Source organism: Macaca mulatta, chromosome 11 (genome assembly GCF_049350105.2).
Source record: "Macaca mulatta isolate MMU2019108-1 chromosome 11, T2T-MMU8v2.0, whole genome shotgun sequence".
NCBI lineage: Eukaryota > Metazoa > Chordata > Mammalia > Primates > Cercopithecidae > Macaca > Macaca mulatta.
In genome coordinates this window covers 121,921,034-121,944,825 of record NC_133416.1, presented here as the reverse complement: position 1 = coordinate 121,944,825, position 23,792 = coordinate 121,921,034, and the positions used below count along the sequence as shown (strand labels likewise).

Below are 23,792 nucleotides of genomic sequence, written 5' to 3'. Positions count from 1 at the left end.
ATCTAAACTGAAGCGCTAGAAAGGTCCGTGACTCTGTTCTTCCTAGCAAGCCAGCCTCACCTCCCCTTCAGATTCCATCTGCAGCAATCTTCTTATACCCCTACCAGAGGGAATTTCTTTTGCGTTTGACTCCTGCCTCACCCAATCTCCCCAACTCAAAAACTTCATAATTCAACTGCAATATCCCTGTTTTACAGAAGTCTGTTCCACTCCCTTAAAAAAAATCATATGTCGAAGTCAAAAGGTCTCACTGACTCCAACAATTCTCAAATTCTAGATGGAGACATGCAATGGAGGAGCCTGTCCTGGTTATATTCGCTGCATTAATACGCGCACATAAAAGTGAATGCAACATCATATTTTAACTTGTCTAATAGAAAAATCCCAACTCTACCATACCGTCCTTCCTCCTCTCCCTGTTCTCAAAAGAATTAGAGTCCCAGGAAGTGGGGAAGGGGTTGGCGGGAGGCGGTGGGGGGGGAGGTGTCGGGCAATGAAGTTGCTTGGAAGGGAAGAAAAAAAAATTCGAGACACTACACCTGCAAACTTTGGATGGCTGTATTCGGCCCCAATTGGCTTAATTGTAAATCTTTTCCGCATGGCCCCAACTCCTGGCCCGAGCGTCTGGGTTTAATAATGCGCCTCGGCACCCCAGCAGGGCCAGGTTGAAAGACAGAATCCCCCACTCCACCCCCATCCAGCGCAGAGGTAATTAGAGCAGCGCTCCCCACTTCCCCATGCATCCATGCTTGAGGTACCAGACTCAGACATGTGGAGAACTCGTATTTCACCGTCTGAAGACAAGAAGAGCCTTTCAAAAGCAAATGTACCCCCAAATCAGAAGTGGAAGGAAGCTTCCCCTCCCTCCCAACTCTGCGCGTTTGGCTTGCAAGGGGCGAATGGGAAAGAAGGGTGTCTGCACCAGAAGCCAAAGACAGGCTCCAACTCCCTGGGCTGGCAGCGTAGGGATGACCTGTTTATAAAACTCGCTGCTGAGAAAACATGTAAAAACACACCCCAGCGGTGGGAGACGAGAACTCGCCCTCCCCTCAACCCTCCCGGCTCCCAACATGAAGATTCCCCAGCTCGGCTTCGTTCTCTCTAAGCCTGTTATTCTCCCGAGAGTTATCTCCTTGCAATCGCTTTTCCACCACTTTGGGAGACAGAGTGTCTTACATTTCTCTTTTATTTTTGGTTACCCCGCCCCGCCCCCCACGGCCCCCGGCAAGATCTTTACCGTCCACTCCCGATTTGTCCTTTGCAAGCGGAGGGAGGGGGGAAGGTAACAATCAATGCGGCAGAAAAAGACACATCGGACGGAGTGGGGCGGGAGGTGGAGGTAGGTGAGCGGCTTCTAACTGAATTCCTGCAATCTTGATATTGGTTCTCGAAAGGAAAAAGACCTGCGCTTCGCTGCCCTGGGTCCGCCGCGCTTTCTTCACTCCCCACCCTGGGAGCCCGCCGCGCCGCGCCCCGCCCCGCCCCGGTAGCTTGAGAGGGAAGGCAGGTACCCAGCGCAGGGTTACCTGCAGGCGGTTCGCAGGTTCCCGGACCTGTCGGGACCTTGTCGCGACCGAGAGCTGGGGAAGGACAGCCTGTCCGAAACCTCTTTGCTCTCCTGCAGGCCTGTGCAGCGTTTGGGGCAAGATCCGAGCCCTGTCACCCCCTTCCACCCTTGCGTGAGAGTGCAATCCGAGACCGTGAGCTGCTTCTCCGGTTCCGTGCTCAGCGAGGCCTGGATCCGCACCGAGGCGCGTCCAGCTTACGTATTTGCAACAGGGGTAAGGGGTGGGGTGGGGGATCTAGGTGAAGCCCCCCGGGGCGGAAACATGGCCAAAAGGACCTTAGGGGACGCTCTGGGGTGTCGCTCACTCCCAACTCCTTCCTGGGGCTCGAAGTCGTCCTTTCCCAAGCCAAAGGAGGAAAGGGCGCTGCGAGGGAAGACAGAGGGCGGGTTCCCGACCCGGGAAGGCCGGTCCTCTCCACTCGCCGGGAGGATTTTTAGTAACTGGCTCGGAGATGAAATGAATTGAGGCCTGGGCGCCAGTAAAAGCAACTATTAGGAAAGGCACTTTCACAATTCCAAACATTCTCTCCCTTTATGTGTGTGTGTGCGTGCGTGCGCGTGCGCCTTCCTCATTCCCCTTCCTCTAAAAATAAATAAAAATTTTTTTGAAAGGAAGGGAAAAAAAAGGTATCTAGCCCTCATTATTCAGACCCCAATTTAAAGACTTTTAAGGGCTTCTGGGATCTCTAGGGCCACAACCTTCACCTATCCCTTTATAAGGATTGGGAGAGAGAATAGTCTCTCCAGTCGGCACTGATCGGTCCCTGGATATCCTACAAGACTTGGGACATTTTAAAATACGCAGGATTTGTTTGTATTATTTGGCGTCAGGGATGATTGGTTTGGGAGGGACACATCCCAACTCAAACTACAGTCACATTGTTGAGGCCTATAGTTTCTCTTGCTGACGTGGAAGGAGGAGGAAGCTAAGCAGAGTGTCCTGAAATTAAGATGGACACCCTGCAGCTACTCTTCTGCCCAGTGGTCTGGGTGGCCATGGTACAGAGTCAGTGATCATAGAAGATGGAGGGGGTGGGGAGGCTGGCGCTCAGTTCCAAGTTTGTGTGAAGTGAGTTCGGCCAGAGAGTTTGCCTGGTTGCAAGACCACTGCTTAGCGGGCAGGGCAGGCCTGGGGTCAAGATCCTGAATCCGGGACCTACATCCCGACCTTGGCAGCAGATTTTCACGTGTTCTATCTGCCTGGCACCCCCCAGAGAAGCAAGATCACGACCCAATGTTCTAAGACCAAAATAGGATAACCACACAGAAGATTAGATTTTTTTCCATAGGAGTATGTTACAGCAGGAGGGATTGCATCTGTTTTCAGTGCAACAGTAAAACCTAGAACCCTTCAAGTGCTCACACTACCCCAATTCCTGTGCCCACCTCGAGAAGCTAAAACCTTCCCTAAAGCCTGAAGTGCCCCCAGGACAGCTTCATCTCTATGGGGCATCAGTAGGTATGATGTTATCACCTTCCTTCTCTCCTTACCCTAACTGGATTTTCAAGACATGAAAACATTTGCTTTGGGAACACAGGTGTGCTGGGTGGCTGGCAAGGCCTGGAGGGAAGTTTGCAAGAAGGAAATGGAAAGAAGAAGGAGGAAAAACACACACGACGACTCTGCGCCCACGGCCCCCTTTCATTTGCATCGTGCTTGGAAATAAATGAACCCCCAAACACCAGTGAGCTTTCTACTCTCACCCTCTTTAATTGAAACCCAGTACGGGAAATAGTAATGGATATTGTGCTCAAATTGAGAAAACGTGTCTGGGACTATGAGGGGAGAGTTAGTTCAGCAGATTTGGAGGAGCCGATCTTTCTTTGGCCTGTCAACCTTCCTGACAGTAGCGGTCATTTAATTTGCTATGCCCTCTCACTTACAGATCTTCCTGCGCCCTCTGTCACATATGCTCCCCCGAGGGCAAAACCCCACTCAGCCTCACAACCCTGCCACCTAACAACACTACCAATGATAATGGAAAGAACGAAACAGCAGCAAACCGCAGAAGTAAGTTCTCCCATTTGAATGTCACCCTCCGTCTGCTCGGGAGGACTGTTAAATCTCTCCTCCACCCTCTTAAAGTATTCTGTCACTTAGTCCCTCTACCCCACAAGTAAAATTTTGATAGAGACCTCTGAGAGGCCACTTACACCCTTACCTGTCTCGACTGAAAATCTGGAAAGAGGATGTTGAAGAAAGAAAGGTGCTGGGTGGTCAAAAGTGCCTGGGGCAAAAGTCAGCTCTGGCCTGTGTCTTGGTGGTTCTGGGTCAGATAAAATGAGAGAAAAAATTCCTGGCCCCTTCCTTGTGAGTTCATTTCTGCCGGCCTAAGTAATGCCCATTGCATTATCTTTTTTTTTTTTTTTAAGTAATTGGGCAACACACACACACACACACACAGAGGGTTGAAGATATAGATTGACTTGAAATTAGGAAACCACAATTAGTTCCCTTTCCTGAGAGAGGAAAAAACCTTCACAGATGTAGAAAAAGCACTCTCCCCAGACACAAACACATCCTTCAATCTTACCTCTCTCATTTCCCTTCTAACTTATCTAAATCGCTGGCTGTGTACAAATTTGCCATTTTGCAGGGTGATCAGCTTTAAGGAAAGGTAGGTGCTAATAAGAATAATATGGAGGGCAAAATGTATTCATTTCGCCTCTGCCAAAAACATATTTACATTAAGGAAGTATGATGAGCATGGATTAAGTGCATAGCGAATGATGCTTTAGAAACGGCATAAACCAACTGGCGCCAAACTGAGCCTCTGTACTGAAAATATTACTTCTCCAAGCTAGACAACTTTCACAATCTTCTCTCTCTGAAACATGCTACAGATGCTCGCACCAAATTGCCCAGATCAATAATTTAGAGGAATGTCAGAGGATAGGAGAAATGTGCGTTACAGGAAAGCTCCGTGCTGCTGGGGCAAGTAGGAAGCTGGGAGCTGGGGCTATAGAGCTCCACGTGCAGCTCCTCACCCTAGATGCCTGCCCTGGAAAAGATGGGGAGGTGGCTTTAGAGCTTAGGGAGCAAGGATGGGGTTCAACTCTGGAGAAAGGGGTGGCTTTGGAAATGCCAAGAGGAGAAGGTGAAACTGCCACCCTAGGCAAATGCACACAACGTTTTTCCATCTCTCAAGACACTTTATCTTTCTAGTCAAGGAAGTGAGGGGAAGGTGTTTGCTTCAGCCACAGGAAGAGGGATCTCCATGCTGTCATGGTTGCTGGGAAAGATGAGGGAGAGAAAGGTGGCAGTGTACGGAGGCACCAGGTCAGAAAAACAGGAGAGAATTCAGACAGGACCAAGACAGCCAGAGAAAATAGAAAGAAAGGATAAAGAAGACAGAAACAAAACAAAACATGAGAAGTGAAAGCCTGGGAAATAGATACAAGACAAGAAAGAGAAATAGAAACCAAGAACAAGATTGATGCAAGGAAGAGAACAAAAAGTAGAAGGAAAAAGAGTAAGAAAGATTCCAGACCCACATTCAAATGATCCTAAATGGGGATGAGCAGAAAGACAGGGAGACCAAAAGAAAAGGGTGCGGGGGCGGGGTGGGGAAGAGAAAGAAAGGAAGGGAAAAAGAAACAAAAGGTGAATGTCCTGCACTGTCTGTCTGGTCCAACCAAGAAGCTAGTGTCTGCTCTGGAGGGAGGAAAGGTGGTGGAGCCCAGCCTGTCTCCAAGCGACTGACAGGCAGCCTCTGGACCAGAGAGGAACTACGCTGTCAAAGCAAGCTTTGGGGAGGAGGAGGGGGTGGGGGTTCATGGTGAGTGGAGACTCGTGGAGGAAGAGCAAGCCTCCACTGGGTTCAGCACTGCCAGGGGGAGAGTCAGGGTTCCGGGTAGCACAGCAGTGCTAATGTATGTACCCCAGAGGGGTAGGGGGTGCTAGGGCAATTTGCAGGAGGAACCACAAACAGTAAACTAGATACTCCCCAGAGAGCTACTTCCTTGGGATCCGTGATAAGAAAATCACTTCCTCAGGTGGGAGAACTGAGCCCGAAAGAGAATGAGAGCCCTAGGGGGGCAGGCACCTGGTCAGTTTCAAAGCTTGTCAATATCAAAAGAGGCTGGGATCCTGAGATCAAATGAACTGGGGCACTGGGCAGAAACGAGAAGCCATTGCCAAACTGCCAGGATGACCAGAAAGCCCCTCCCCCAGGAAAAGTTCATACATGAACCCACCCCTGTACGAAACTTCTTAATTAGGTCTCCTACCCCCGGAGAATCTTGGATGCCCTTCTGTCAACAGAATTCCCAATTTAGTGACACCTCGGACTGAAAAGAGCTCTGCGGCAAACGGGGGTGAAAGTTTAAGAGGGAATAAGCATGTAATAGTCTCTTGCCAGACCTCACACATGCTGAAGGGAATATTTACAGCAAACTGGCCAAAGTAAACGACCCCGCCTACCCACCATCCTTTTTCCCTCCTCCCCGCCTTTTTTGTAAACTTCAGATAAACACCATTTGATCACAAAAGGGTCGGTTTGTCCCCTTTATAGTTTGAGGCAGGCAGTGCGGCAGGGAAAAGTGGTGCGGGCTAAGCTTCCGTCTCGGGCAAGGCCAGCTTCTTTGCTGGCACCGTGGCCTGGGCTAAGGACAGTTGATTTGGTTTTGTTCCCCTCACCCCCACCCGACCCCACCCCCACAAACGAACATTATTTTCGGGGTCCTCCCCCCACCCACCTTTAACACTCGCCTACATGCACTCACACTACTTTAAATGCTGCAGGCATTGCAGATAGAGAGGTTTTTCAGTTAATTTACTTTTTTAATTCCAGACCTACAATTAAATGAAAACTCTTTTTGCGAAAAGGTGGAGGAATATTTCAGAGACACCAGAAATTATCTGGGTCTTTTCTGACCCGAAATCTGCCCTCTTTCTCCCTTCTCCTGCCCTTAAGTCACCCTCTTCTTGGACTCTGTTAAAGGGCAGGCTCTTTCAACGTCTCTAGTCTGTCTTTTGTTGAGTGTTAAGACCGAAGGAAAGAGGATCGAGGGGTCTGCAGGGAGAAAAAGACCGCGGAGAGCCGGCAGCTGGCGCCTAATGCCGGGGTCCGGGGCGCGCTGGCCTCGTGGGTTCTCCCGGAGGCCAGGCCCAGCACAAGCCTTCTGAACACGCTGGCCAATGTTTAACCCGAATGCAGTGGCCACCAGGCCGCTTTTGTTTGTTCGCAAATTAATCACCCAGCGCATGGCCGGCGCCAGAGTGGGTTTATCACCCACCGGGAGGGGGGCGCGCCGGGCACGCAGAGACAAAGAGGAGTTCGCACCTTCCCGCTTTTGATCCCAGAATTACGGCGGCCTCCCTGCCTAATACGAGCCTCCTGGGGCCGAGTCTGGGAGGTCAGTCATAATTGGCGGAAGTTTGCAGACCATTAGCAAGATGTCGACATTTTCGATTCGAACCCCGCAAACTTTCCTCTCGTTCTCTGCTTCGCGCGCTGGAGGTGGGGGTGGGGGAGGACATGAGGGTCAGAAGTAGTGATCTGGGGTGATCCCAGGGTTAAGTTAGAGCTATGGGCAAAAAATAGGCAATTGAGGGAGGAGGACAGTGTGAGGGGCAGAACTCCCTCTCAGTCCACCCGCGGAGCCAAAAACAAGTCGAGACATTTTTTAGTAAAATCCGCAAGCTCCCCTCCCATTTCCAAAGCAGACAGCTGGCCAATGCGGAGGAATGTCTCCCTGCTGTGCGTGGGACGCTTGGGGGCACCGAGTGGGTGAGGAGGGGGTCGGTCACAGTGTGGTTGTAGAACTACTTTGCTTCCACTCCAAGTGTTGGGGCAGAGACTGGCCTGCGAGGGCAGGCAGGCAAAACCAGATCGCTGGGATTTGGGGCCGCTCTTGAAAGTGCAGCGAAGCGGCCCCAGGCCCCGGAGGCGAGCAGTGTGGGGGAGAGGGATGCACTTTTTTTTCTATCTTTTTTTGGGGGATCCCCAGAGATTCATGAAACCCTGCAGTGACCTCCGTGTTCTGTATAAGGCGGGGAATGGCCTGGCCTTTCGCACCCTTCAGGGCGGGGCGGAGGGGATGCGGGAGGGGGTGTTATGAGCCAACACTCTAGGGTCCACCACCTCATTTTTTTCCCCTGTCTCTCCTTTCTGTATTTTAACCACTGGCAGAGACAGACAGAGAGGACGCCAGAGAAAGACACACTGAAAGGGAAAGAAAGGGGCGAGATGGCGAGCCAGACGGAGTTCGCAGAACCACTCTGTTCTCTCTGGTGACTTCAGGGAATTCTCAACGCTGGCGCCAAACTCTCTTAACCATGTGCGTCAAAAATGCGAGGCTGGAGAAGCTTGCCGCCTCAAAAGGTCCACCCCTATCTCAGCGTGGTTGGCCCACAAGAGCACTTCATTTTCACTCGTCTCTTGCTGCCACGTTGGGGTTTCGGAGTTGCTGGGAGTTGCGGGGGTGCACAAGGCAAAATGCGAGAGAGGCCTGCGCTGGCCTGCAGAGACTCACACATCCAAAGCCAGGGGTCTCTGAAACCCCTAAGCCCCCAGATCAGCCCTTTCTCCGTTCCCTTTCCATCGAAGAAGCTTTCATCTCAGGAAAGATAAAAGAACATTGTTTTCAAGATTTCCCTCCATCTAAGCAAGGATGGTCCAAGTCATTGGCCCCCAGAATCAAGAACTGTGGGCTTAGGCGAATCCTCTGACCCCGACCGGGCGCTGCGGTAACAGAGTTAGTAATTCGGCGATTGGTAAGATCCGGTCGTTTCCCTCTTGTCCGCCCAAGAGGAGGCCCCCACCCTACCCGTACTGAAAACAGTCATCTCGCCTCTGAGGTGGGGGCGTTTCACGGTTTGTTTTACAAACTCAGCCTCCCTCCCCGACTTCTGGCGAGATAAGTCTCCGGGGTGGAGAAAGAACTGAGGCACCGAGAGATAAGTGCGATGCCTAGAGAAGATACCAGGCTGGCGCGCCTCCCCCAACCCACTCGCCCACCCCTTACCCTCTGCTGTGCTCCCAGCCGGGCCTCGAGGTGAGGGCAGCGGCTTGGAAGGGACAGGCTCAGAACCCAGTCCCTCGCTGTGCTCGCTTTGTCCAGATCCTCCATTCTCTTCTCTACACCCACACCCACATCCAGGTGGAATATGGGGGCCCGCATGCAAATGAAAGACGAGATCCAAAAGGGCCGGGTAAATGCATTTCGTAAAAATCCTAAGTCCATCTTCCCCAGGAGCTCAGACAGGGTCAGCCGCGCAGGCTGTGTACGTGTTTGTGTGTACGTGTTTTTCGGTGTGTGGTTCAGTCCCACTGTGTTGGTGCGTGTTCGAGTACAGATGCACTGGGGGTGTTTGGGTCTCCGCACATGGCTGCAGGTGGGGCACAGTGGAGAGGAAGCCCACACATCCGTGTGCTCCCCTAGCCCAGATGCAGGGGAGACCAGCACCGAGACACCCGAGCCCGGGAGCCCTTTAGCGGCGGCCAGGCGGAGCTTGGCTCCACGTGGGGCTGGAGAGCACTCAAGCCTGTAGTCTCGGCGCTCGCCTCTCCGCAGCCGCCGGCTTTTGTAGAACCGAGCAGCCGGATAGCAGCTCGCGGGGAGGCTCGGCCACCCGCCCGGCTCGCCTGGGGCCGGGAGAAGGAGAGCTGGAGAGAGTACCGGCTGCGGCGGTCGGAGAGGCGAGCGGAGTGCAAGAGAGGCGAGCGCCCCTGCCCGGCGCCCGGGCGCGCTCTCCGCCTTCCCCTCCCGGCTCGCCTGCTCGCTGATTCCCTCCCTCTCTCCCTCCCTCTTCCTCCTTGGCCCTGCCTCCTCCCTCGATCCCCGGCTGGATGACTGAGGCATTTCAGACGTGGGCTGAACCAGAGCGAGCGAGCTCAGGGGCTGCAGCGATCTCTCGATAAGCCACCTAGAGGCGACTCTGTGCGCGCGCTCCCCAGTGGCTCCCGCCCTCCCTCTGATCATGTTGACATATTCACAGGACAGGCAGTAGTACCGATGCGGCGCTGCGACGTTACAGTTTCCGACACCTTCTTTTTATAACTCAGCTCTATCCCCCAGCACTCGACCTGTGAAAACCACGCCTATGCAGCAACACAATTGGTCCGAAAGCGTCAAAGAGCCAATCAAGAGGCCTCCGGCTCCCCGCAGCCCACAGCGCAGCCCGACCTTCTAGAGCCGCCGAGCAGACGCCCGGTGAATTCTAGAGGCGGCGGAGGGTGGCGAGGAGCTCTCGCTTTCTCTCGCTCCCTCCCTCGCTCCCTCCCTCTCCGACTCCGTCTCTCACTCTCTCTCTCTCCCTCCCCCTCTCTCTTTCCCTCCGTTCCATTTTTTCCCCCTCTAAATCCTCCCTGCCCTGCGCGCCTGGACACAGATTTAGGAAGCGAATTCGCTCACGTTTTAGGACAAGGAAGAGAGAGAGGCACGGGAGAAGAGCCCAGCAAGATTTGGATTGAAACTGAGACACCCTCCGGAGGCTCGGAGCAGAGGAAGGAGGAGGAGGGCGAACGGAAGCCAGTTTGCAGTTCAAGTTTTGATAGCGCTGGTAGAAGGGGGTTTAAATCAGATTTTTTTTTTTTTTTTAAAGGAGAGAGACTTTTTCCGCTCTCTCGCTCCCTGTTAAAGCCGGGTCTAGCACAGCTGCAGACGCCACCAGCGAGAAAGAGGGAGAGGAAGAGAGATAGGGGGCGGGGGAAGAAGAAAAGAAAGGTAAAAAGTCTTCTAGGAGAACCTTTCACATTTGCAACAAAGGACCTAGGGGCTGGAGAGAGATTCCTGGGACGCAGGGCTGGAGTGTCTATTTCGAGCTCAGCGGCAGGGCTCGGGCGCGAGTCGAGACCCTGCTCGCTTCTCTCGCTTCTGAAACTGACTTTCAGGAGCGGCTTTTTAAAAACGCAAGGCACAAGGACGGTCACCCGCGCGACTATGTTTGCTGATTTTTCGCCTTGCCCTCTTTAAAAGCGGCCTCCCCTTCTCCAAAAGACAACTTTCCTTCCTCCCTTTGAAGTGCATTAGTTGTGATTTCTGCCTCCTTTTATTTTTTCTTTCTTTTTTTCTTTTTTGTTTTGTTTTCCCCCCCTTTTGAACTATGTGCTGCTGTTAACAACAACAACAACAAAAACAACAAAACACAGCAGCTGCAGACTTGTCCCCGGCTGGAGCCCAGCGCCCCGCCTGGAGTGGATGAGCCTCTCCATGAGAGATCCGGTCATTCCTGGGACAAGCATGGCCTACCATCCGTTCCTACCTCACCGGGCGCCGGACTTCGCCATGAGCGCGGTGCTGGGTCACCAGCCGCCGTTCTTCCCCGCGCTGACGCTGCCTCCCAACGGCGCGGCGGCGCTCTCGCTGCCGGGCGCCCTGGCCAAGCCGATCATGGATCAATTGGTGGGGGCGGCTGAGACCGGCATCCCGTTCTCCTCCCTGGGGCCCCAGGCGCATCTGAGGCCTTTGAAGACCATGGAGCCCGAAGAAGAGGTGGAGGACGACCCCAAGGTGCACCTGGAGGCTAAAGAACTTTGGGATCAGTTTCACAAGCGGGGCACCGAGATGGTCATTACCAAGTCGGGAAGGTAAGCAGTGGGGGCCTCCTCCCCTAAGCTGCTGGATAGTTTTATCCTCCCTTTATCTCTCTGCTCCCAGAACAGTCGGTTGGTCGGTTATTACGGCTTGGACGAAAAGTTAGTTCCCATAGAAATATGTGCACAGACTTCCAGGCCCTGCCCCAGTGGCAGGAAATTTCAGCTTACCTGGGCATCTGCACGGGTCTTATATTTGGTCTGCATCGTGGGTTCCCTCCCCAACAGACAATTTTTCAATGGAGCGTAGATATCCCTGCAGGGAGCAGGAAAAAAAAAAAAAAAAGGCACTCTACTGCAAGAAATGCACTCTGCAAACCCTCCTGGAACATCCTTATTTCTTTGTTGATGTTGTGTTGTCTGTTTTATTTTGTTCTCCAGAAAGAAAAACTTAAAGCCCTCTCCTTTTGTGTGGGTAGCGGGAGGCCTGACACCAGTCCCCGGCCCTTTCTGCCCTCCAGTCTAGCCTCTGGGTCTAAAGGGGCCTGCTGCTGCCCTGGTCAGAGAGAAATCGAAGGGCATTTTGGTTTGTTTGCCCACACCACTTCACGTGTCTGTAACCCAAGGGCGAGTTCAGCAGGCAATTTTGCATAATTTAAGATTGTGTTTGCAGACTGAAGGAGCCAGTGAGGAGACACACACTGCTTTTTTAATGTGTGAATATTATCAACCATATTTTACGTAATATTTAAAGGTCCTTGCCTGACCAAAACCTGCCTGGAAGAGAAGATCCTGTAACAGTCATTTAAAAACACTGATTTTTTAAAATAGCATTGAAGCCTGTAAAGGCATAAAGTTAAAAAGATAAAAATAAAATCCCCTTCATGATATCTTAAGCATTCTGTCTCCTTCCAAGCTAAATGAGGCCAAAGTTTGGCATAAAATCCTCAAACCCACAAGACATTTAGTCAGTTTTCCAGCGAAGTGCTTCCTTGCTTCCTTTTAAGTCAAGACTACAGAATGCCAACATTTCTGTGAAATTAACAGCAATGTGGTGGCACAATCTTGCACTTTTGGACTGGCCTAAGGAGTGGGGGAATGTGTTAGCAGCTCCATGGGCAGATAGGTTATCAGGCCAGGGAGTGCACGGAAATCTGCAAAATTCGTTCTGCGAACTCACTGATGACCAGTTTCACTTCGCCCACAGCGGGATTGCTATTCTACAGCAGGGAGGGGTGCAACTTGACGTTCATTTCCTTGATAAGTTTAACATTTTCTCATCAATGGGTAGTGGAAAATTCTAGTCTTAACTGACCGCGCTTTACTAAAATCTTACCCCAACCTGTTTAGAACTAGATACCCACAGAAAAAGACATGGGCAAGAATTTGCTATCAGGAGGGCAATCTGTAAAGTCATACAAGGAAAAAAAAATATTGAAGAAATTGTTAGACAATGTAGAGAAATGCAGTGCCACAATGCATTTGTTTTGAACCTTGGGACATCTAAATATGGAGAAACTGAGAATATTTAATATATTAATTGTGGAAGAAAACAATTTTGCAGCCAGTTGCCTCACTCTGAAACATATAAGCTTATCAGTCACAATAGAAAGTCTTAAACTTGGTTTCAATATTATATGATACATAGGAAATCAAACCCAAGATTATGGGTGGTTTATCTTTCTTTTTTCTTTTCTAATCTTTCCTTTTATAGGCGAATGTTTCCTCCATTTAAAGTGAGATGTTCTGGGCTGGATAAAAAAGCTAAATATATTTTATTGATGGACATTATAGCTGCTGATGACTGTCGTTATAAATTTCACAATTCTCGGTGGATGGTGGCTGGTAAGGCTGACCCTGAAATGCCAAAGAGGATGTACATTCACCCGGACAGCCCCGCTACTGGGGAACAGTGGATGTCCAAAGTCGTCACTTTCCACAAACTGAAACTCACCAACAACATTTCAGACAAACATGGATTTGTAAGTTTCATTGCTCTCTTCAGTAAAATTTTCTCCTTCTTCACTCAGTCAAAGGCAGTGCTTCCCCATTTCATGAGTTTCAGCCCAGACTTCTCCTTTGCTTCTCCCTGAGCATAGCAAACTTGTCCTTGTCCGGAAAAAGGATTCGGGGTGTTTCTCTCCGGATAATGGAAGACCTGGCGTTCTAAAAGAAATGGGGCAAGAAAACTTACTGGCTTGTGTTCTATAGCAATTCCAGCTCTTTGGTAGATGCCTGACCTGAGAGTGAAGTTAAAAACCATTTTTTAAGAGCTAAAATCAATTTCAAGGCTATGTATTCATAAAGGATTTGTTTTGTTTTAAAATATCATTCTTCTGTTTTGAAACCAGCCATATTATTTTCTTGGGAAAGTTTACGTTTTGGAGACTTGACTCTGTTGGTTAAATGGTGTGAATACATTTTTAAAAACTCGTTCTTTTACTAAAAAAAGAAGTGGGCTTAGGTGAGAGTCAGGCTTACGCGAAACGAGGCTTAGATCTTCAGAAAAAAATGGTTTGTGTGTTGGGAGTGTATATATGGATTCAGTGAGAGTGCTTAGAAACTTAGAAAACTTGGATTGCTTGTAGAAATCAGGCAAAGGACCTTTTGCGCCTTTTCCTACCCCTCCCCAACATTTCAATAAAATAAACAGAGTGATAAGCAAGGAGTAAGCAGAAAGATTAGGCCCAGGAAGACGCGAATGGCGCGGAAATATCTTCAGCGGGCAGGAATTGCATTTGAAGCCCTTGATTTGATTAAGGCATAAATATTCCTCTCTAGAGTTCAGCCTTTCAGGGCTTTAAGTGGATTGGGCTCGTCAATTAGTGGGCGCTTAAAGTACTGAATCATTTTGTAAATTAAAATGCATGTTTTTCTCTATCTTTTAAGACTTTGGCCTTCCCAAGTGATCACGCTACGTGGCAGGGGAATTATAGTTTTGGTACTCAGGTAGGCTAGGGTTCAAGGTACGAATGATCCTTAGATGGTGAGGGTGGGGGGGACCCTTTGGCAACTGAGGAGCAATTTGGATTCTCCAGAAGATAACATCTGTGGAGCAAAATGTACCCAGGGGGTACTCCAAGGAGGTGGGCTCGGTACAAGCGTGGTACCCTGCGGTGGGGAAGATTTCAGCCTGGCAGGGGTTCTAAGATCCCATTTGTTCTGCTAAATCCTTGTTTTATGTATGTCTCCTCTTCCCTGCCCCTGCAGACTATATTGAACTCCATGCACAAATACCAGCCCCGGTTCCACATTGTAAGAGCCAATGACATCTTGAAACTGCCTTATAGTACATTTCGGACATACTTATTCCCCGAAACTGAATTCATCGCTGTGACTGCATACCAGAATGATAAGGTAAACCCAAGGGACTTTCCTTTTTAATGGTGATATTTTGCCTTCCCCTTAAAAGCTGCTTTAAGTCAGGATGAGAAAGTTACAAGAGAGTGGAGATGAGAGTCTTGAGTTTTCTTTTGTGAAGCATTTGGGTGGAAAGGACAATGACACCTCAAGGAGACAGAAAAACACCTTGACTAGGTAGGAACAATGCTGAGCAAAAAAAATGACATACTAATTTTGCCACAGAGAAGCTCCTGTAACTGCTGTCATTGATGCTACCCACTCCTCCATTCCTTGGGCTTTGTCCTGTTTATTTTAAGGTTCATCTTCCCCTTGAGGAAGAAGGATCAAGAAGTCATATTCAAAAGGAACCAGCTAAAAAATTAAGGCAAAAGCATTTGGGATCCTGGGAGGGGAATCCTGGTAGAGACCAGCTTTTCTGCCCTAGCCAGAAATCCTGAGTAGCTGGTCTGGTTTTTATTACCTTTTATGCTGCTGTGTTTTTTATGATGTGTGTGTGTGTGTGTGTGTGTGCGTGCGCCCATGTGTGTGCATGCATGTGTGTGCATGCATGCGTGTGGTTGGAAAAACCTACCCTGATCACAGGGTCATACCAATGGAGTTGTCTGAGGCTTTTGAGTTGAGGTGGCCAAAGTCACCATTTCATTTGAATTTGTCCCCCCCGGCCCTGAATCTGGAGATTAGAAGGATCCCCAAAAGGGAAAGCACCTGATATCTAGAGCTATGGTGGCCTGAAGGTCATGGGCACAGAAAAAGTGACCCTTAGTGCCGATTCATCAGTTCCCAGATTGACTGTTAGCAGTTATAGGGGTGGGAGGAGGGACTGAAGACCCCCACTCTGCAATCCTGGACTTCAGAGAGAGTCCATTTTACCTGACAACACACTTCATTTTGAACTCACTGTCATTGTCACTGTCCTTGGGTCCTCTGTGGACTTCATGGTGGGGATGTTCCAGCTAAATTTCTTTAGTCTGAATACCAGAACATCATGATCATCTCTCCCTGTGAAACCTGAAGTCTTGGATAGAGCAATTTATTCCAAGAACATGAATCCAACCAAGGGTCCCCGTTTCCACCTCTGAGTAACTCTGTGTATATAACTTCTCCCCACCAAGGGGAAGGGATTTGAAAGATTACACACTATGGCATTTTTCTCAGAGTGCAAAATGCATGTACCCTCTAGACCCAGAATCCTGTGAAATGAAGTTGTTAATGTAATAATAAAATGTAGCATTTTTGATCAGACAAAAAGGCCATGGGCCTTCTCCACCTAATGGCCATGGCAGAGAATATAAATGAAAACAAATGTTTCCAGTGGGCATTCAGTACTATAATTGTCAATATTGTAATTTCCTCAAACCACCCCCCAAGCAAAAAAAAAAAAATCAAACTCACTGCTGCACTCACTCCCGCACAAGGGTAGTGAAACCCCATAAATCATTTATTGGATTCATGGGAAAGGGGTGTGTGTGTGTGTGTGTGTGTTTGTGTGTGTGTCAAGGGAGTATGCTATAATTTATGATTGATTGCACTGTATAAAAATCAAAATGAAAGCATAATTTTAAGATCTACAGGTTTTCCCTTTTGATGACTTTGACAACACTTCCATGTCTAAACTCAAACTGTTGGCTGCCCAAAGAAAAGAATTTCTTTGAATAATTTCATCCCCAAATCCCTGGTTTGGCCTCATATAGGAGATACAAGCCCTGCTACAGTTTCCTTTGATTTTTCTCTTAGTTCTCTCCAAACTTCTGCCATTATCTCCTTTTCCTGGCATATCTATATGACTTCTGTTGGCAATCACATCTCTAGACTTGTTGAGTTGGGAAAAACACCCTCAAAACATTCTAGAAAATGAGGCCAATGTCTCTGTCTTGCTTGTGTCTCTTCCAATAGATAACTCAGTTAAAAATAGACAACAACCCTTTTGCAAAAGGTTTCCGGGACACTGGAAATGGCCGAAGAGAAAAAAGGTGAGTTGAAACAATCATTTATTAGATAGTTTAGAAAAATCACTTTTTTTTAGGATCCCACTCTGAAGTATTAGAAGTGAGATGCAGGCACTTGTCCTGAGAAAAGCGGGTGGAAATCATTCACTTTCCCCACTGCTACATGCTTGCTGCTGTCAGTATACCCAGGACAAGTACTTTTCCTGCCTCCTTACCTTTAAGGAAATTAACTAGGCTACACCTTACATACTTATCTCTGGAAGAGAAGCATCAGGGATAATAGATTATACAGGGACGCCTATTAATTCCTAATTAATTTAAGTTCATCCTAGGCAGGTCCCAGAAAGAACCATGCCATTGACAACATGCTTGGGAATTTTTGCAATCCTGTCTTCCAAATACCATCAGACAGAGCGGGGGCCTTTGGAAAGATGTATGGCTCCCTCCCTCCTTCGTGGGGACAATGTATCATTTTGCATTAAGTAGACAGCTGGAGAGTATATGAAAGAGGGTCTCCCCTCCCCCACCCCCTTTCAAAGAATTTCTAAAATCCAGAAAATCACCCCCACATTTTTAATAATTCATGGAATTATTAAATGCCCTTGGGATGGGCATTAAAAAATAATTGGTAACAGCTAAATATATTTTTATTCCAATTAATTTATTAGTAAAACGATTACAGTAAAGTGCAGCATAAAATAACCACTGCCTCCCAAATCTTAGCAACCATCCAAAATTTGGGTATGCTGGGGACAGACAGCATTGTGTTTGCAGGATTGGACACCCAGTTCTCCCTATATAAGACCAGCATTCCAGCTGTCTCCGACTAGATCCAGCCTCTCCTCTTGCTTTTAAATAAAATTTCACAGCCCAAGCAAATGCTTTTTCCTAATGAAACCCCCATCTTGAATAAATGCAACTGAAGCCTCCTTGCTTTCTCCCTAACCCTGTGCCACACTCTTCAGCCCAGTCACAGGGTCAAGAACAATGCTTGGGTCTATGTTGCTGCCCTGGGGCAAGCACGTTTCAGCGAATTGTGTTGTCCCTGGGCTGCAAGCAGGGTGTGAGGCATGTGTGTGCCGCTTTGGAAAGGGTAAGGGAAACAAAGAGGGGAAATGTATGTTACATTCTGTAACGTGGGTGTGGGCTTCTGCCACAGAAAACAGCTCACCCTGCAGTCCATGAGGGTGTTTGATGAAAGACACAAAAAGGAGAACGGGACCTCTGACGAGTCCTCCAGCGAACAAGCAGCTTTCAACTGCTTCGCCCAGGCTTCTTCTCCAGCCGTCTCCACTGTAGGGACATCGAACCTCAAAGGTAAGCCATGCCACCTTTGTGATCACTGGACTCCAGTTCCTCGGGACCTGGAAGAGTTGAAGGGGGATGGGGCACCAACCGGGCACTTGCCTTTTAAAAGCTAGAACCCTTCTAAACATCCTTAAACAGAAGCCAGAGTTCAAAAAGAGCTATCAGGTGTGTCTCCCCTTCCCCCCTAAGGCAGTAGAAGGAGAGCACCGAGGCCTTTCCCCTAGATCCTTATTTGGCTGGTCGGGAGAGGAGGTGGGTGTCTGTTTGCATACTACCTCTTGGCAAGCAGCTTTGAAAACCTGCTTGAAGCGCTTCTCTCTTTTCTCTCTGTCTGTTTCTTTCTCCTCCCATTCTCTCTAACCAAGAGAGGCTCCAACTGCTGACTTTTCACTGTCTTTGAACTCAAGGTTACCATGTGTTGGACTGGGTAGGGGGGAAGCAAGGGATTCCCTGCTACCTGGAACCGGGAAGGTGGCCTAGAAAACATCCAGCTAGAGAGCAACAATTGACCTGGGAGAGGAGGTGGAGCCCTGGGGATCTGCGGTGGAGGTAGAGCTAGGGGAGGGGGTGAGGAGTGGACGTGATGGCTCAAATCCCCCCTCAGTTTCCTGTGTTTAAAGAGCAAGCACTATTTATTTGGAAAGACACACACACACACACACTCTCTCTCTCTCTCTCTCTCTCTCTCGACGGGAAGAAACCTGTTTTTTAGTGAAATAAAATGCAAGTCCTTTATGTCTTCAATCCATTTAAGCTGTAAACATAAAATAGGATCCCTTTTTCTTTTCTTCTGGTGGAACACCCACAGAGGGTGTGGTGAAAGCACAAAAGAATCTATGATTGTCTCCGGGCCGTGAGCCGGCTGCCCGACACTCATCTCTGTCTGCAGGGACTGGGGCAAATACAGAAGGTTCAACCGAGTGCTGGTGTTGAGGGACAGGTGTCCCTTCTGCCATTATCAATTCAGATGTCAGGGTTGCTGCCGAACAAATCCTTCCAGAGTAATTCACAAATCTGTGGAAGGTGCTGCTCTCTGTCATTCACTGACCAAAAACTCTTATAGTAATTAGAATATGTTCCAGCTATGAGTTTTAATGTTAGTTTTTACTTTTAAAAAGTTAATTTGCAATTGAATGGGGAAATGTATATGAAATCTTGCACCGCAGGAACTCAACAAAAGAAGTAAAATTCATTATAATAAGAAGGGCTACTGATTTGGGGGTTTGTCCATCTAAGGGAAAGTTTAAACTCTGGGTAAATACTTTAAATTCATTAATCGCTTATTGAATTTTCCAGCAATGTTGTTGGGCACGATTATCCCCATTTTGCAGATGAGAACACTGAGGTGCAGACAGGCTAGGGGGCTTTCCCCGGGATTACACAGCCGCTAAGCCACGAGCTGGGATTCCAACTTGGGAACTGGAGTTCTATTGGCTCAGATTGGAGCTAACGCCCTTCTGCCTTGTTTTTTTCTTCTCCTATGGTAGATTTATGTCCCAGCGAGGGTGAGAGCGACGCCGAGGCCGAGAGCAAAGAGGAGCACGGCCCCGAGGCCTGCGACGCGGCCAAGATTTCCACCACCACGTCGGAGGAACCCTGCCGTGACAAGGGCAGCCCCGCTGTCAAGGCGCACCTTTTCGCCGCCGAGCGGCCCCGGGACAGTGGGCGGCTGGACAAAGCGTCGCCCGACTCGCGCCATAGCCCCGCCACCATCTCGTCCAGCACTCGCGGCCTGGGCGCGGAGGAGCGCAGGAGTCCGGGTCGCGAGGGCGCAGCACCGGCCAAGGTGGAGGAGGCGCGCGCGCTCCCGGGCAAAGAGGCCTTCGCGCCGCTCACAGTGCAGTCCGACGCGGCCGCCGCGCACCTGGCCCAGGGTCCCCTGCCCGGCCTCGGCTTCGCTCCGGGCCTGGCGGGCCAACAGTTCTTCAACGGGCACCCGCTCTTCCTGCACCCCAGCCAGTTTGCCATGGGGGGCGCCTTCTCCAGCATGGCAGCCGCCGGCATGGGGCCCCTCCTGGCCACCGTGTCTGGGGCCTCCACTGGCGTCTCGGGCCTGGATTCCACGGCCATGGCCTCTGCCGCCGCGGCGCAGGGACTGTCCGGGGCGTCCGCGGCCACCCTGCCCTTCCACCTCCAGCAGCACGTCCTGGCCTCTCAGGTATGGATCCTTCTTCCTGCCTCCTCCAGTCTTTCCACCTTTCCTCCACTTTCCCTGTCCTTTGCCAGCAGACCTGCACCGACCCCTTTGGCCTAGTAGCTGTAATAATTTTTACTGAGCCATTACCAGGTTCAAGGCTTAGCTCACTGAGTTATCATGACTTCATTCTCCCCATTCACCCCAGAAAAACTTTAAAATTTTTCCTACGTTAAAGGCCGTTTCCAGCAGAGTAGATAGGTAGTAATAAAGATAACAGCTAGACACAGCACTTACTTTCAGGCATTCTTCTAAGTGCTTGCACTGTATTGACTCATTTGACCTAACCCTTCAGGGGTACTATTATCACCTCCATTTTACAGATGAAGGGGAAGACGCCCAGAGATGCTGAGTCACTTGTCCAAGGTCACACAGCCAGTACATGGTGGAGCTGAGACTCAACCCCAGGCTGTCTGACTCCAGGGCCTCTTTGAGGGTTTCTGATTTTAGCTTCAGAGCTGACACGTCTCTTAAGTGTCTCATAGTCAACCCTCCCCCCGGAATGGGACTCTAGGCCTGGGGAGGAGAAGTGAGTACTTCCTGAGTAGGAGTTCAGTCTCGATTCCTCCAGCCTTTCCTCCCATTCCAAGCTCTTCTCCCCACCCCCAAACCCAAGCAGGCCAGCCTATTCCTCAAAGGGTTAATGGTTGTGCACACGTGGGAAATGTCAGAGGACAGGGATAAGCAGGGACTGGGGCAGGCCTAGAGGCCTGTGTGTGGCTCAGACAGCTGTGCTAGGGGGAAGTCTCAGGCGGCTGGAAACACCCTGAACTCGATGAAAAGGTTCTATGAGGTTTTGCATGCTGTTGCCTTTTGTTTTGTCTGAGCACATTCGTCTCCCTTCCCTGAGCCAAGAAGCCAGATTGGCCTCCCCTCCAGGGAGGAGGGAGCTGAGAAAAGGCTTGGCTTCTGGCGTTTCTCAGTTCCTCCCATTTCCTCTGCTGGCTTCTCCTGGAGACCCTGTCCTAGGTGGGCAGGTGGTTGGTAGATCAGGGGCTGCCTGGACAGACAAAACCTTAAGGGCACCTCAAGGCATGGTGCAGAGAACTGGCCCAGGCCAGGGTCCCTGCATCTTAGATGCTGCTTCTGCCAATTCCCAGCTTAGTGCACTACTGAACTCCTGGGGCCTACCTCGGCTTCTCACCTGGAACACCAGTAAATCATGCTGGACAATTTCTTTGTCTCTGTTTATAGCAAATGCCCTTTTATTTCCCTCCCCCATTTTCCTTTTGCTTAAGATCTTCACTTTTTTTTTTTTTTGGAGAAACTTCTAGGATTGGGGTAGGAGGATGGGGGTTGGGGAAGAAGAAAGATTTTAAAAATTATTCTTAATAATTTATGTCCTCTGGCTTCCCCTTGCTTACCTTTGTGGGGTAAACTGAATCTGTATCCCCATTTAACAGGTGCAAGGAATAACCCTTAAGGGGAGATTTCCTGGGGGCCGCACACACTGTGTGCAGCATATTGCAGGCTTTCACTCATTTACTATCTACAAAGTCCTCAATAAGCATATGAATTACTTATGATTTCCCTGTTTTTTCTTCCTATAAGGAAGCTGAGGCACAAGAAGTGAATCAAAGTCTCTTGGCCTAGGGTGACACAGCTAAGATTTGTACCTAGAGATTTCTGAGTGCTGACTTATCTCCTGCCCCCACCCATCTCTTCCCCCCAAAAAACACCACCACCACCACAACAAAACATATCAGGGATTCATGGCTTGCCCAATGTTGGAGGGGCAGAAGAGAGGAGATGGATGAGGTAGGCTCCTCCCACCTGGCTGACTCGCTGTGTGTCTCTTTTCTCACCCCAGGGCCTGGCCATGTCCCCTTTCGGAAGCCTGTTCCCTTACCCCTACACGTACATGGCCGCAGCGGCGGCCGCCTCCTCTGCGGCAGCCTCCAGCTCGGTGCACCGCCACCCCTTCCTCAATCTGAACACCATGCGCCCACGGCTGCGCTACAGCCCCTACTCCATCCCGGTGCCGGTCCCGGACGGCAGCAGCCTGCTCACCACCGCCCTGCCCTCCATGGCGGCGGCTGCGGGGCCCCTGGACGGCAAAGTCGCTGCCCTGGCCGCCAGCCCGGCCTCGGTGGCGGTGGACTCGGGCTCTGAACTCAACAGCCGCTCCTCCACGCTCTCCTCCAGCTCCGTGTCCTTGTCGCCCAAACTCTGCGCGGAGAAAGAGGCGGCCACCAGCGAACTGCAGAGCATCCAGCGGTTGGTCAGCGGCTTGGAAGCCAAGCCAGACAGGTCCCGCAGCGCGTCCCCGTAGACCCCTCCCAGACACGTCTCTTCATTCCAGTCCAGTCCAGGCTGCCGTGCACTTTGTCGGATGTAAAATATACCACGGGCCCGCCATGGCGTTAGCCCTTCCTTTTGCAGTTGCGTCTGGGAAGGGGCCCCGGACTCCCTCGAGAGAATGTGCTAGAGACAGCCCCTGTCTTCTTGGCATGGTTTATATATCCGGGATCTGGATCAGATTCTGGGGGCTCAGAAGCGTCCGTTGCATTGAGCTGTTGAGGGTGGGAGTTCCAACATTTATGTCCAGAGCAACTTCCAGCAAGGCTGGTCTGGATCTCTGCCCACCCGGCGGGGAGGTGTTCAAAGACATCTCCTCAGTGCGGATTTATATATTTTTCCCTTCACTGTGTCAAGTGGAAACAAAAATAAAATATTTCAAAAAAAAAAAATCGGGACAAGTGAATACATTAACATGATTCTGTTTGTGCAGATTAAAAACTTTATAGGGACTTGCATTATCGGTTCTCAATAAATTACTGAGCAGCTTTGTTTGGGGAGGGAAGTCCCTACCATCCTTGTTTAGTCTATATTAAGAAAATCTGTGTCTTTTTAATATTCTTGTGATGTTTTCAGAGCCGCTATAGGTCTCTTCTTGCATGTCCACAGTAATGTATTTGTGGTTTTTATTTTGAACGCTTGCTTTTAGAGAGAAAACAATATAGCCCCCTACCCTTTTCCCAATCCTTTGCCCTCAGATCAGTGACCCAGGGGAGGGGGGGATTTAAAGGGAAGGAGTGGGCAAAACACATAAAATGAATTTATTTTATCTAAGCTCTGTAGCAGGATTCATGTTCTTTGACAGTTCTTTCTCTTTCCTGTATATGCAATAACAAGGTTTTAAAAAAATAAAGAAGAAGTGAGACTATTAGACAAAGTATTTATGTAATTATTTGATAACTCTTGTAAATAGGTGGAATATGAATGCTTGGAAAATTAAACTTTAATTTATTGACATTGTACATAGCTCTGTGTAAATAGAATTGCAACTGTCAGGTTTTGTGTTCTTGTTTTTCTTTAGTTAGGTTTATTTCCAGGTCACAGAATTGCTGTTAACACTAGAAAACACACTTCCTGCACCAACACCAATACCCTTTCAAAAGAGTTGTCTGCAACATTTTTGTTTTCTTTTTTAATGTCCGAAAGTGGGGGAAAGTGCTATTTCCTATTTTAGCCAAAATTGGGGAAGGAGTGCTACTTTCCAGCTCCACTTCAAATTCCTTAAAATATAACTGAGATTGCTGTGGGGAGGGAGGAGGGCAGAGGCTGTGGTTTGACTTGCTAATTTTTCTTTTGTTATTTGTATGTGCTAGTCTCTGATTTCCTCACAACGAAGTGGAATTTACTACTGTTGTCAATATCGATGGTGTTTTGAATGGTGCCTATAGAGATATATTCACAGTTCAAAAGTCAGGTGCTGAGAGATGGTTTAAAGACAAATTCATGAAGGTATATTTTGTGTTATAGTTGTTGATGAGTTCTTTGGTTTTCTGTATTTTTTTTCCCCCTCTCTTTAAAACGTCACTGAAATTTCAATAAATTTTTATTGAAATGTCTTTAGGCCTTGTGTTAAATGCTTTTCTTTGGGAACCTTTCCTGAAGGTGGACAGTCAGGGGAGACTTTACTCTCTTCTTGT

General features: G+C 49.3%; 2 protein-coding genes across 3 annotated transcripts; both read left to right on the top strand.

Annotated features, from left to right (window-relative positions):
* The first annotated feature begins 769 nt into the window (after nt 1-769).
* LOC144332669 (uncharacterized) lies at nt 770-10,657 on the top strand. Its single transcript, XM_077953105.1, has 6 exons — nt 770-962; nt 1,167-1,339; nt 1,625-1,751; nt 3,106-3,252; nt 3,454-3,578; nt 7,702-10,657. Exons 1-6 carry the CDS (start codon nt 770-772, stop codon nt 7,804-7,806), a joined length of 870 nt encoding a protein of 289 aa, XP_077809231.1. The 3' UTR covers nt 7,807-10,657.
* Nucleotides 9,087-23,711, top strand: TBX3 (T-box transcription factor 3). 2 transcript variants are annotated; one of them, XM_001111920.4, is made up of 8 exons: nt 9,087-11,100; nt 12,761-13,028; nt 13,936-13,995; nt 14,257-14,403; nt 16,303-16,379; nt 17,515-17,672; nt 19,151-19,821; nt 21,668-23,711. In XM_001111920.4, the coding sequence occupies exons 1-8, from the start codon at nt 10,712-10,714 to the stop codon at nt 22,127-22,129; spliced, it is 2,232 nt and encodes a 743-aa protein (XP_001111920.1). In that variant the 5' UTR covers nt 9,087-10,711; the 3' UTR covers nt 22,130-23,711. The 2 variants fall into 2 exon arrangements, with proteins under 2 accessions (XP_001111920.1, XP_001111958.1); XM_001111958.4 differs by lacking the exon at nt 13,936-13,995.
* Nucleotides 23,712-23,792: the final 81 nt, after the last annotated feature.